The 15092-nt window shown below is 41.6% G+C and overlaps 1 protein-coding gene across 2 annotated transcripts in view; it reads left to right on the plus strand.

Annotated features, from left to right (window-relative positions):
- LOC124595479 (cleavage stimulation factor subunit 2 tau variant) overlaps positions 1-15092 on the plus strand; it is an 88716-nt gene that overhangs the window by 47956 nt on the left and 25668 nt on the right. For both annotated transcript variants that reach the window (XM_047134238.1, XM_047134239.1), the window contains exon 5: positions 339-826. In XM_047134238.1, the coding sequence (XP_046990194.1) occupies positions 339-826 (488 nt within the window). The remainder of the gene's footprint in view (positions 1-338; positions 827-15092) is intronic.

Consider the following 15092-nt stretch of genomic DNA (forward strand, 5'->3'; position numbering starts at 1 on the left):
CAATAGTTAAATTTGGGGGGCACACAGCTAGTTAATGGTCAATTTCATGTATTTGTTTATTCAGTACACGGCAATAAAAACTGGAGGATAACTAACATACGACAGCTGCATAATTTTACAAACTAAATAGAATTAAAATGCTAAATCTACAAATTAATATCTAAATTTTCAATCCATTCACTAGCTGTGTGTATCTCTTCAAAGAAATCTAGATTTCCATTGTAAACTTGTTACAATGTGTTTGATGTTTGTTGTTTATCAGTGTGTATTACAAATATATTCAAACATGTAGAAGAGTGTGGCACACAAAGGTATTAAAACTTACCCCTTTTTTTCAGAGTATGCTGCACAAGGCGAATCCTATACTTCAACCACTCATGCCATTGGATAAGCCAACAATTACGGGACCCGTACCAGTCCCTGTTCCTGTTCCCGCACCTGCAGCAACAATTACTGCTGTACAGCCCACACTTGCAATGCCAGTTGCACCTGTACCTGCGCCACAACAACTAGTTGCCCCAGATGTCACTGTAACAGTAGCCCAACAGGGGTGGACTCCGGCACCTACCCCAGTTGCTGTGCCACGTACCACAGCACTTGCTGCTCCAGTTGTAGCTCAGCCAGCTGGAGTTCAGTTCATTCCTCCCACAGCATCCGGTGACATCGATCATCGCACTCCGGTAGTCGATCCAAGACTGACTCGCATGGGAGATCAAGACCTGCGATTGCCACCTACAGGCTTAGTTGCTGGCCCACAACCTGTTCCACCTGTGCCTATTGCAAGAGACCACAGGGAAGCTGGGTTTGTCAATAACTCTGCTGAACAGTAAGTTGATGTCTCAAAATATTTGGCTACTTATTTGTGAATCCTTATTTAAGTTACATTTGTGTTGTGCGATGTTGTTAATTACATGACCGCAGTTAGACTGTATCAGGATAAGGAAAATTCTCTTAATCTGTTGAGAGAGAAAGATCAGTATTGATATGCCAATGACAGTCATAACTTCAGATTTTCAGCTACAGAATGAGTCAAAACTGAAACAGATTTATTCATAATGCTTCTAGCCAAGCACATTTTCCTTGTATGCATATTGAAATACAACCTCTGACAACAAAGTTCGGTGAATGAAGTCAGAACGGTCAATCAGGCAACACTGGTGACTCACAATGCCACACCTGCGTAGCAGTCGGTGTAGACAACCTGCCCCCATCATAGTTCAATTGAGCATCGTGTGTGTTCTGTGTTAGATCTATTGGACGAAGTGCTTGTTTAGTGCGTTGCTTCCGAACTGAGAACAGGACAATGAACGGGCAAAGGATCAATTTAAAGTTTTGTTTTAAGCGTAGCAGGACACCGAAAGAAATGCATGCAATTCTGGTATGTGTTTATGGGGATCAAGCAGTGTCCATGAAGTGTGTGTACAAGTGCGTCACCCATTTTTAAGTAGGCCGGGAATGTGTTTCTGACAGTCCCCGTAGCAAAGACGAAAATGTGTTGCCATCTTGCGCCACATCACTTGACTGATGATCAGAAGCAGGCACGTTAAGAGGCTTCACAGAATTTTGTCAAAATGGTGGATGCAACACCCAGTTTCTTGAATCGTCTTGTCACTCAGTATGAAACCTGGTGTCTCTGGTATGACCCAGAAATGAAACGGCAAAGCATGGAATGGTGTTCTCTGACATCATCTCATTGGAAAAAGGTCAAAGTCAAAAAATCGTGCATCAAAACGATGCTAGTCACCTTTTTGATAGTGAAGGCATTATTCACAAGGTATTTCTAACTGCGGGAACAATGATGAATGTTGAATATTGACTCATTTCATGCAACGTCTATGCAGGGTGCTTCTCCAGTATTCACAACAAGGTTCCTGGTTTCTTGTACATGACAACACTTGCCCACACACAGCCAATATTATGAAACAGTTCCTGGCAAAAAGGGGGTGGTGCAACTTGAACATCCGCCAAACGCGCCGGATCTCAATCCTCCAGACTTTTTCCTATTCCCTCGACTTAAACTCGCTTTGAAAGGAAAGAGATTTGATGATATTCCTGACATCCAATGAAAGTGACACGGCTTTTGAACGCAATCTACATCTACATACATACTCCGCAATCCACCATACGGTGCGTGGCAGAGGGTACCTCGTACCACAACTAGCATCTTCTCTCCCTGTTCCACTCCCAAACAGAACGAGGGAAAAATGACTGCCTATATGCCTCTGTACGAGCCCTATTCTCTCTTATCTTATCTTTGTGGTCTTTCCGCGAAATGTAAGTTGGCGGCAGTAAAATTGTACTGCAGTCAACCTCAAATGCTGGTTCTCTAAATTTCCTCAGTAGCGATTCACAAAAAGAATGCCTCCTTTCCTCTAGAGACTCCAACCCGAGTTCCTGAAGCATTTCCGTAATACTCGCGTGATGATCAAACCTACCAGTAACAAATCTAGCAGTCCCCCTCTGAATTGCTTCTATGTCCTCCCTCAATCCGACCTGATAGGGATCCCAAACGCTCGAGCAGTACTAAAGAATAAGTTGTATGAGTGTTCCGTAAGCGGTCTCCTTTACAGATGAACCACATCTTCCCAAAATTCTATCAATGAACCGAAGATGACTATCCGCCTTCTACACAACTGCCATTACATGCTTGTCCCACTTCATATCTCTCTGCAATGTTACGCCCAAATATTTAATCGACATGACTGTGTCAAGCGCTGCACTACTAATGGAGTATTCAAAGATTACAGGATTCTTTTTCCTATTCATCTGCATTAATTTACATTTATCTATATTTGGAGTTAGCTGCCATTCTTTACACCAATCACAAATCCTGTCCAAGTCATCTTGTATCCTCCTACAGTCACTCAACGACGATACCTTCCCGTCATCAGCAAACAGCCGCACATTGCTATCCACCCTATCCAAAAGATCATTTATGTAGATAGAAAACAACAGCAGACCTACCACACTTCCCTGGGGCACTCCAGATGATACCCTCACCTCCAATGAACGCTCACCATCGAGGACAACATACTGGGTTCTATTACTTAAGAAGTCTTCGAGCCACTCACATACTTGGGAAACAATCCCATATGCTCGTACCTTAGTTAGGAGTCTGCAGTGGGGCACCGAGTCAAACGCTTTCCGGAAGTCAAGGAATATGGCATCCGTCTGATACCCTTCATTCATGGTTCGTAAGATATCATGTGAAAAAAGGGCGAGTTGCGTTTCGCAGGAGCGATGCTTTCTAAACCGGTGCTGATGCATGGACAGCAACTCCTCTGTCTCAAGGAAATTCATTATATTCGAACTGAGAATATGTTCGAGAATCCTGCAAACCGATGTTAAGGATATTGGTCTGTAATTTTGAGGATCTGTCCTTCTACCCTTCTTATATACAGGTGTCACCTGCGCTTTTTTTCCAGTCGCTCGGGACTTTACGTTGGGCAAGAGACTCGTGATAAATGCAAGCTAAGTAAGGAGCCAATGCAGTAGAGTACTCTCTGTAAAACCGAATTGGAATCCCATCAGGACCTGGCAATTTATTTATTTTCAACCCATTCAGTTGCTTCACAACCCCAGGGATGTCTATCACTATGTCCTCCACACGGGAATCTGTACGAGACTCAAACGGCGGTATGTTTGTACGATCCTCCTGCATGAAAGATTTCTCAAATGCTACATTTAAAATTTCAGCTTTCGCTTTGCCGTCTTCCATTGCCAGGCCAGACTGATCAGTGAGTGACTGGATAGAAGCCTTCAACCCGCTTACCGATATTACGTAAGACCAGAATTTCCTTGGGTTTTCAGGAAGATCTTTTGCTAAGTTATGACGGTGGTAGTGGTTGAATGCTTCGCTCATCGCTCTTTTTACAGCAGCACGAATCTCTACCAACTTTTGCCTGTCCTCATTCTCCCGGTCTTTCTTGTACCGCGAGTGCAACTGCCTTTGCTTCCTGAGCATTCTCCGAATTGCACTGTTAAACCACAGTGGGTCTTTTCTGTCCGTGACCCACTTTTTCGGCGCATACTTGTCCAATGCGTGATTTACAATGTCTTTAAAATTTGCCCATAATTCTTCCATGTCCATCGTACCGGAAGTAAATGAAATTGATTCATTTACTAAGTGGGATGCTAACAACTGCTTATCTGCTCTTTCTAGTAAGAATACTCTCCTAGCCTTCTTGGCCAACTTTTTAACTTTCGTAACCATAGTCGCAATGACATCATCATGATCACTAATCCCTGTCTCAACACTGACACCGTCAATAAGGTGTGGTCTGTTCCTGGCTACCAGGTCTAAAATATTTCCATTACGTGTTGGCTGTCGATTTAGCTGCTCAAGACAGGTTTTGGATAATGTGTTCAAAAGTAATTCACACGATGGCTTGTCTGTACCACCTGTAATGAATCCATAGACATCCCAGTCTATACTAGGTAGGTTGAAATCACCTCCGACTAATATAGCATGATCCGGGTACTTCTGCGATACAGAATGTAGACTCCCTTTGAATGATTCTCGAACTGTCACGGTGGAACCTGGTGGCCGGTAATAACACCCCACAATTAACTTTATGTCCCCTAGCCCTGTTAAACGTGTCCAGATAACTTCACAATCTTACTCTACTTCAACCTCAGTAGACACAATATTTTTGTCAACTGCAATGAAGACACCACCTCCTACAGTGTCTAATCTGTCATACTGATACTCATTCCAACCCTCACTAAATATTTCAGAACTTTCTATCTCAGGGTTCAGCCAGGTCTTCCTGGAGGGCAGTAAATTCAGGAACTTTATTCCGAACACTCTGAAAATTTACTACTAATATCTTGATAGCTGAAGTATCTTTATACTGAGCACATACTGATTTCCCTGCCTGCACGTCAACTGGTGAGTGTTCATCAGGACACCTCGAACTACTGCCTCGCCTAAAAAAACCCCATGTGCACGCCACAAGTACTCTGCTGCCCGAGTAGCCGCTTCTTTTGTGTAGTGCACCTCTGACCTACCTAGGGGCGTCCAAAGGAGGACTTCGTGCAAAGTTTCCAGGACATGTATCGCAGGGCTTAGCGGTGCATAGTTATGGGAGGTGACTATTTCGAAGGACAGTAAGGTAACTGTAGTTCTTAGTTCATCTACGTTAAAGTTACAGGACTATTCATTGAACTTTATTGTCAGAGGTTGTATGTTAGTGCAGTTGGATTCTGTAATTTCTTTTTGGGTGCATCTATGTTCTTGGAAGACACAAAGTAAATAATGGGAATCCAAATGAGTTTCATGCTGTGGAGCAGAGAAGGGGTATCCACAGTCACAGACTTGACTGTCATCTGTGAAGTAAATGGTATGATGCACCAACATGTGATTTCGTAATGATGGTACATTCTCAATTATAACCCCAGTCTCAATTTACATACAGAATGCATGGATCAAATATGTAAAGAAGGCACAACATCAGAGTCACAGGTGGAAAATTGTTTCTATCATGTGCCTATCATTCAGCATGTGCTCTGCTTCCTACCAGAGGGAACTATTGGCTAATGATTGTTCTCACGATGATGAGAAAGATTGCAATCATAATCCATTAAATAAAGCAATTTAATATCCCTGTTCGTTCCTATTCAGTTCAAACAACAGTTCTCACTCAGATTAGCCATTTACCCTTACACATCGTCTCTCAACTCTAGGTTAGTAAAATCCAGGAAATTGGTGTACTCCATTTTTTTCAGCTGAGGTATTTTTCAGTATCATATTGCGGTAGCTTCGTAGCTTTACTAGTCGTTGAGAAAGGGGAAACAAATGAGAAAAGTCTTAATGGCTCACATTTTGATTTTGAAACCTGAAGTGTTGCCGGATTTCCTTCAATTTTTATGTTAAAAATGTCCTAATATTTGTTAATAACTGGCAATAAAGCTATGCCTACCTTACACCGTGAATGTTAGGGGCCACCAGGTGGTAAAGAAATGACAATAATGAACAGAGAATTAAATCAATGATATACATACTCACAGTTATGGCATAAGCGGTACAACCCGAAGGAAAGAACCATCACGGTCCTCTTCCTTGGAAATGGTACTGGCGCCGATTGAAATTACCATCTCTTAAGTCTGTTCTTCCAGCAGTCCATGAAGCCAGCTCTCCTCAACTACCTTCTTCGTATGGCTGACAACTCAAGACCAGCTGTGTGGTAATACTTGCAGTGGCTTCTTTTGTCAGCATTTCAATGTCATTGAGCGTAAACTACCTGTTGTTTCTTACCACTCTACCTTTCACCTACACCCATATGTTCTTAATAGGATTTAAATGAGCGTGACATGGAAGAAGCCTGATTACATTATGCCCTTTATAGATAGCCAGCTTGTCACCTGACATGTGGAATTTGGGCTTGTAAAGTGCTACAAGTTCCATAAACTCTGCCATACGCATGCCCTGTTCAGCTTTATCCAATGGAACATTTCATTGCACCCAGAGCAAAATGTGTGTTTTCCTCCATTGCATTGTCGGAGATTTATTTATCACAACAGAGTGGTATGGCACATTGTCCATTACTATTGTCATGTTTGCAATAATGTTCTGCAGCAGAACATTAGAAAAACACTCCATGAAAGCTTTGGCATTCATTTCCTCATGATAGTCGCTTTGCTTCTTGGAATGGAACAGCAATAAAAAGTTTGTAATGAAACCACAAGCAGAGCCAGTATGGAGGACGATTATCCTGCCACCCTTGCCTATCATTGCTTTTGTTGTTCCTTGTGCTGTGCGATCCATCCATTAATCCATGTCTCGTCCAACCACACAATGTCTTCGAACAAAACACTCCCCATTGCACATAGACTTCAGCCTTTCCACACCACTATGTCCCTTCTCTCAATTATAAATGTCCGAGGCGACAACTTTTTGTACCGGAAACAAGCTTGTGTAAACAGTTTTGGAGTGACGACATATTCCCATTGAACAACTCTGCTGCTTTGAGGCTGAAAAGAAGAAATAAAGTAGGATATTCTTTGCACTGATAATAAGCATGCACATGTCTCCAAATTGCATCCTGTTAGAATGCGTCCATCTTTGTTACCCGTCTCTCATAACATCTGTTTTTGCCTGGAGTTTCTAATAAAGAATGACCTGGCCTTGCTTCTTCACTCACGTCTTCCTTTCTTTCCTTCTCCTTGCCAGTTCTCAGTGCCGTAGATTGATGAATGTTAAGTAGAGCAGCTGTTCTGTCCACCACTCTTGTAACATCTAAAAATAGACTGCCGTTATTGCATTCAAGTTCTAAATAACTGTACTCAGAGCATACAAATTTGCAACCTTGCCACGAATCGGAATTCCCTTTCCACAGCTCGATATCTTTGCAGCCAGTGAACATGTTCTTGGATGACCTCGTTTACTGCAAATCTCGTGTTCAGACATGTTGCACTGCTATTATCAACACAGTGCCAACACAAAAAAACTCGTTCACAACACCTGACCATTGCAGAAACTTCAATGATAGAAAATAACACTTCACAAAGAGAGCTAACAAATGCAGGTGCATCTGAAGCACGACACTATGTGGTACTGTTTATCACAAGCATGGTGACAGTGGTGCATTACCTACCGAACCGCTGGCAGTATGGTAAGGAAAGCAGGTTTGTGGTTTGTGTTACCTAGGCAGCAGTGTCACGTCCCCTCCGGTGAGCCAAACGTCAAGAACTGCAAGTAATTTTAAATGCACTGTAGTAACAAGCCATACTGTTTTGTGAGGCACATCTCATACATACTTTCTTAATGTTAATTCAGTATACATTTGGTTTCCAGTATGTTGTTTGGGGATAATTTTTCCCCCCTTCTGTTTTTTTCCCTGTTATCTAATTCTTTTCCGATTTAAGACAGTTGATATTTACTTAATTTGTGATGCTTTTGAATGAATTTTAATTGCTTTCAAAGCGCAACTGTGAGTGCAGTATTTTATTTGTTTATCAGTGTTATTGTTCATTGCTTGCTGGCTCCTAGTCAATTGGTTAATGGTAAGATAAGTATAGTCTGCACTGGAGTTCAATAACATTTTTTCACACAAGTGTCTTATCATGTGGTACCTCCCACCCCCCTCTCTGACACACACACACACACACACACACACACACACACACACACACACACACACTCTCCTCATTTTTTCCCTTGTATACTTTCACTCGTATCAATTTTCACTTCTAATTGTGATACGCACTGAATACAAATCTTGCATGTGGGCACATCTGGTACCCCTCTCAGCTTGCCATCCCAATAAGTCGCTTGTATCACTTGTACCTTAAACTGGCTCTGACTGGAGTGCCTCTTCTATGTTAGGTCTTTCAGTATTTTTCTTCCATGAAAAATTGAATTAGAGAGCCCCTGTGTAGAAGAGAGATCAGTCCTGTCACCATATTGAATGGAATAGACATGTCACTTGACTCAGACGTTTTGAGACTTTGTACCGATTGTTGGCATAGTGGTCAGATATAGGATGGATAAGATTTAAGACATCAGTGCATTTGATCACTTAAGATCATGGGTGCTCCACACTTGGGACTCTCCATTTAGAAGGTTTACAAGCACTTGGATCTAACTCCAACCATTGTGGGTTGCAGTTGAGCAGTCATGGATGAGGATGGATCTCCCCCTCACCCCCACACCTACCCCATTCATTTTCACTACATGGTCTGTAGGGACACCTCGTTGTTGACATCCTGGCTTTCCTACAGGATATTAATTGTGGTTATGTACTTTGTTTTCCCTAGATGTTTCCTTTTTCCCCCTCCCCTCAATCATTGTGGCTAATTCGTGTGGTCCCAGCTTCCGAGTTTGGACTCAATTCTTTCAACCGCTTACAGTAGTGCTGGCCATTAGGGTAAGGTTCCCCAGTGTGACTTATATTTCACTCACTGTGTAATTCTATTTTAAGCACCTTTTGTATGCGTGGATTGAATTAAGACACCTGAAACTTAACAAAGTAGCCAGTCCATTGTGGGAAGTGGAAGGAGTTGTTAGGTAATTGCACAGTTGTAGCTGCATGACAACATAGGGAAAGCATTGTTAGTGTCAGAGATGAAAGCTCTTTATGCATTCTGAGAGCATGTGCACGTTATGTCAGAAGCACAGTTATTTCAGTCAATGGTACTATAACAGCCAGCTGTTGTTCTGGCTTGTTCTTGCTCGTGGGGAGAATCTGCAGTCAATGCATGAGGCATCATGACAGATTATCTGCAGTGAAGAGGATTAAACTTTCTCACTCTAATGTTGGTAAGATCCCAGCACTCGTCAGAGGAAAGACCATTTCAGTGTGGAAAGGTGTGACCTACCGTAGCCACATCATTGGAGGAAAACAGATTCAAAAGATATGATGAGAAATACCCTCCACTGTACCTAGTTTGTGTCAGAACTGATAGTAATTCCTTTTTGACCACAAAGTCATTGATTTCTCTGGAACATTTTGAGGCACTGTTATCCCTTCGAAATCACTCCTGACAAGAGCCTCATCATGGTTCTTCTCCATTTTCTATTTCTTTTGTTGCTACAGCATTGGTTTTCAATCTTGTTAATAGTAGAATTTGCGTGATTAGTGATTTAGTTTCTCCTTATTCTTTTGAGTTTAATCAAATAAAATAATTATTCTGTTTGTGAATGCGATAGAACTTTTTTTATTACAGACATATGAATGTAGTGTGCCCAGAAAGAGATGAAGGAATTCTATGGATGGGGGGAGGGGGGAGGCATTGTCACTGACTCCAAGCATATACCAGTAGACAGCCAAAGGAAGAGAGACGGTATGGGGCATCACTTTACTTGCGTTGAAATCAATTTATGCTCCATGTGGTGTTGACAGTGCCATCTTCTGGCTGCTGTATCAGACATCGAATGTTAGATGTTGTGCATCTATGAAAATAAAAACTTAGACAAGTGTAACAAAGACTTACAGGATTCGTGAAATCAAAATTGATAGTTTCCTGCTGAATGATGGTGCTTTCTGCTGATGGTACTTATCCCATACCAGTTCTCATATATAATTTGAAGTTAAACATCTAGAAGTAAAGTACTACCCTTTGCACTCGTGAGAGGATGGTAAAAAGTGTTTGGTGGCACCTGTGATGGGTCAGGAACTGCTTCATCACTCATCCAAGAGAAGTATTAATTTGCGACACATCACAATACGGCACAACAATAACTGCTTAGTTGCTATATACACAAGGTTCTGAATTAGATTGCTGAGGTTGAAAGTGGCCAGTCATAAAACATAAGCTGGTTTGAAGTCCTCCAACCCAGAACTAGACCTCATTCCTACTTTTGTGAAGGGACTACACAAACGCTCTGTTTGAGCAATATCAAAGCTCACTTTAACTAACAGTGATACATACATAATTATCTTTTTTCTCATTAGCGTTGTCTTGCATATTCAAGTAAGTAATTAGGAATGAAGTGCTCTGAGATCCACTGTGGTGCTCGGTATTGCATTGGTAGCTTTCTGTAACACCTGCTGTGACATTGGGAATTTCTGCTGTTGATTTCTGTCCCCCACACACCACCCAATGAGTACCTCAGACAAATAATAAAAGTATAAAGCAAACATATGATCATGTATAGGATGTCATCTATGTACAGATAACAGCTTTATGGACAACTTTCATCCCATATAATTATTATTAAAATTGTAATAAAATTAGTTGTACACATGGTTCCCCATTTATAGATGGCAAGGGTGCAGAGAGTTTTGTTCCTTTAATGTTTATGGGAATATTTCTAAAGTTAATTCAATCAAATTCTGAACCCACTCACTTTCCACTTGGTTTCTGGGCAAATGTCTTATGCGTTTTCAGATTAACTCATTAGGTAGACTACTATTAATTTTTATGCACTAACACGTTTCAGCAAATTTGTGGCATCATCAGTAAGTACATTTATTCAGACCTGTAAACTTTAAACACTGTTAAATAATAATTGTTGGAAGCAATAATTAGACCTAAACCACTTTAGTCAGTTGTGACATTTTTAATCATTATTTAGCTTGTTGTCTGCAGCAGAATGATTATCATACCGGTTGGCAAGTTAACAAATCACATTCTCAGTAAATACAATTTTGTGATTACTTGTGTTATTTCTGTCTTACCTGTCCTCAGCTGCATACTCAACTGTCATAAGAATGCTCACAGAAATGTCATAAACATTTTCAATGAATGACACTTGTATGTTACAACTTTGAGAGCCTGGGATTCCTCTTCTACAGATGAGATACCATCAATTACTACTGAATTACATGTGTGTGTCTGCAGCTATTCTCAAATCAGATATTTCCTTGAACCCTCTTGTCAGGTCATCTTTGCAAGAATTACGGCAGAGAGAGTAACAGAGCACAAAATTGCAAACATTCGTGTATAATTGTCAAGGGAGAGGTGGGGTTCCTTCAAAAATACCTCTCTATTCAATATTCACAAAGGTTTATTTAGTACCTGACGGTGATCCAGATTCCCCACATTGTCCAAATGTCGACAGGGTGAACACGTCAGAGATACGACGGCCACAGTACAAGGTGCTGCAGCCACAGTAAGCACATAAGGTGACACCATCCATTGATTTGTGGGTGTGCTGCTAAGTACCGTGGCCCAGCTCACCCCCTTGCTAGTCTCTGAAGCCTTTAGTTAAGTGCTATTGAATAGTAAAGTCTTGACTTTGCCTGATTTACATTTGTGATTTGGAACACTTCCCTGACCACTGTGTGTGTTTAATATGACTTTGCTACACTCAGGGCTCATTTTGATTGTCCGTTTGCTTCATGAACTCTGCTCTCATTGGCCTCAGGAACCACCTGCTGGTTGCACCTGTCTCTGCATTACCACCAGTGTGGGTGATCATATTCTGTGTTCTACCTGCACAGAGTAGGATAGAAAAGCTGCGCTGAGAACTTTCTCACTGTGTAGCTATTCCAGTGGAGCATGGATCCTGAGATTCAAAAGCTGTGGCAGGAGTAGTTGCAGTGATAGCAGCAAGAAAAACCTGTGTGACTTGCAGCAGCAGTGACAACAGCAACAACAGCTGCAGGAACAGCAATAAAAGCAATGCAAATTGTACCAGAAACAGCAGAACTTGCTGTTAAGACTGCTGCAAAACCAACAACATTTGGCAACTGCCATTACCTCCCCTGCCCCTCCACCATTTGCTTTCTTCAGTCAGGCAAATGAGATGTCGGAGCTCTGTTTGTGTCATTTTATTCTTCACTGCAAGGCAGTCTTGAATGTCAGTGTGTGGTCTTACTGTCTTCTAGTAGTAAACTGTATGAAGTGGTACAAAAACTCTGACCCTTGTAGTTCGACTTTTTCTGATGTTTGTAGTTTGCTGACCATTGTTACATTCCTCAGCTAGGCTCAAGTTTTATCAATTTGTAAAGCAACAAAAACAATCCTATGCAGCATGGGCTGCTGATTTTCAAGACTTGCCGCATCATTGTTAATTTTCTTGTAAACATGTGGCGAGTCATATGCGGACTCCTTATCCATGGTGTTAAGATCCATCTCGTTCCCGATTAGTGGTATTAGTATGAAGGCTTTAGAGCAGGCATGAGCAACCTTTGCTGACCCACAGGCCTGAGTCACATACTCATCTGCCTCATCATGTGACGCAGCAGTAAAACCATAGCATCCTTGATGATAATGTTTATAATATAAAGCACCAATATGATGGCACACCTTTCGCAATGTGCCACACCAATAAATTTTGCCTCCAAACATTCTTTTTTGAGTGTAAATACATTTTATGTCCAGCCCATCTTCAGGTGTTAACATTTACATACGCATAGTAACGTTGTGTCTTTACTTAAGATGTTTTACAATAACTGTCTGAAAAACTACTGTTACATAATTCTACAATGTCGTGTTTGAATAAAAAATGTTCACAACACATTAGTAAATATAAACATCTGAAGACAGGATGACAAGCATCTTGAAATGCTATCATGGAATCGGGTGCGGGTAATTCACTACAAATTGCTTTCAGTTTTGATAGAAGCAGTGTTCTGAGATGTCCAGAATAGACAAGAATCATTTACTAATGTTGATTTGAGAAAGATAGGGAAACAAAATTTGGCAGTGAGATTCACAATGCCAGTTGACAAGCAATTAGGACTAACTTTGCGATTTGTGGCCACAACCATGTCATTCAAGTGTTTGAAATGCGGTGTATAATTATCCACAAACACTATTATTTGTCCAAAAATACTTTTGATATCTGATTGCATAGGTATATGATGTATTTGTGACGCTAACTAAATTAGATACTCAGACTGGAAATGTGTTTCTGTTTGTTGTTCAAATCCAGTGGTGACAAAATATTCGCTGGTCTGAAAAATGACCTGCAAACTGAGGCCAAGCAGACGGTCATCAGAAATATCCAAAAAATGCGTCCTGGGTGGATTCAATGCTAACACCTCACTCTTTCTCCTATGAATTTCTTCCATAGGCTGGATTGAAACCAGTCATGGACCATATCCAACTTTTGGGCCATTGGTTGCCCACTGATGGTTTAGAGCCCTCTGACCCCACCTCGAGCGATGTCTTAAAAGTTGTCTTAGCTCACAATGTAACTGCATCAGCCCAAGATATGTTTCACAATTCCTCTGTTGTCAATATTGTTAGTAGTGTTAGTTGACAGTGTGCTCTACAATCAACTAATGACTCAGTTGTCATCCCGATCTGATTAACTGAGCACCCGTTCATCAGGTAGTCCAGTGTCATGGGCTTCAGTAGTTTGTGCAGTAATTAGCAATTCCCCCCCCCCATTCTCATCATTGATGATCCCCCACTCTCATCATCAATGGACAAGCACAAATGGAAGTGCTTTGTTCGCCATTGTTGTGTTCCAAAGTGAACACAACTCACACAGTGTTTTCTTATCTGTCGCCAAAGGACCCCTCCAAAGTTTGCACAATCAAATAGTATACAGATTGAGGCCAATAGCGTCAATGGCGTATCTGCTCTTTCTGTGACATCGTCAGTGTTGAATGCCACAAACTGTGGCATCCTGTGAGTGTCTGCCTTAAATGGCATGCACCAACATTGATCATCAGCACACTACATGCTGTCTTACCAATGCCTGTCATGGCAGCAGCAGGCGGGATACTGCATCTCGTGTTGCAACCAGACATTAATGGGACGACTACAGATTTCCACTTGAACACAGGCAAGGCCGTGTGTCTGGTTAATGTGGACACATACCAGTCCATTGCTGCAGTCTCTTCAACACAAAGTGGTAAAGTACAATGACCAGTTAATCCCATTGTGGAGTCAGATCGTAGACCAAGCTAACAAGGGAACCTCCCCATCGCACCCCCCGCAGATTTAGTTGCAAGTTGGCACAGTGGATAGGCCTTGAAAAACTGAACTCAGATCAATCGAGAAAACAGGAAGAAGTTGTGTGGAACTATGAAAAAGGAAGCAAAATATACAAACTGAGTAGTCCATGCGCAACATATGCAAAATCAAGGATAGGCTAAGCTGAGGAGCGCCGTGGTCCCGTGGTTAGCGTGAGCAGCTGCAGATCGAGAGGTCCTTGGTTCAAATCTTCACTCGAGTGGAAACTTTATTTTTTTTTATTTTCAGCCAATTATCAAAGATCAGGCACTCACACATAATCAACTTCGCTCTCCAAAATTCCAGGACATGTTCAGATTTGCTTGGACATATGCAGGATTTGACGGTCTGCACACGGAAAAATTTGAAAACGTTAAAAGGGAAAACTGTGCGACTGTGAAACTGTTGCTTTCATTTGTTGCAGTTTATGTGAGAAACTCTTATGTTTTCATAACTTTTTTTGGGCCTGATTATCACATCCACAAGAAAACCTAAATCGGGCAAGGTAGAAGAATCTTTTTACCCATTCGCCAAGTGTACAAGTTAGGTGGGTCGACAACATATTCCTGTCATGTGACGCACACGCCGTCACCAATGTCATATAGGATATATCGGACATGTATTCCTTTGGAGGAATCGGTTGACCTATGACCTTGCGATCAAATGTTTTCGGTTCCCATTGTACAGGCACATCCTTTCGTCTACTAATCGCACAGTTTTGCGGTGCGGTCGCAAAACAC

The sequence above is a fragment of the Schistocerca americana genome, chromosome 2 (assembly GCF_021461395.2).
Source record: "Schistocerca americana isolate TAMUIC-IGC-003095 chromosome 2, iqSchAmer2.1, whole genome shotgun sequence".
Classification (NCBI taxonomy): Eukaryota; Metazoa; Arthropoda; class Insecta; order Orthoptera; family Acrididae; genus Schistocerca; species Schistocerca americana.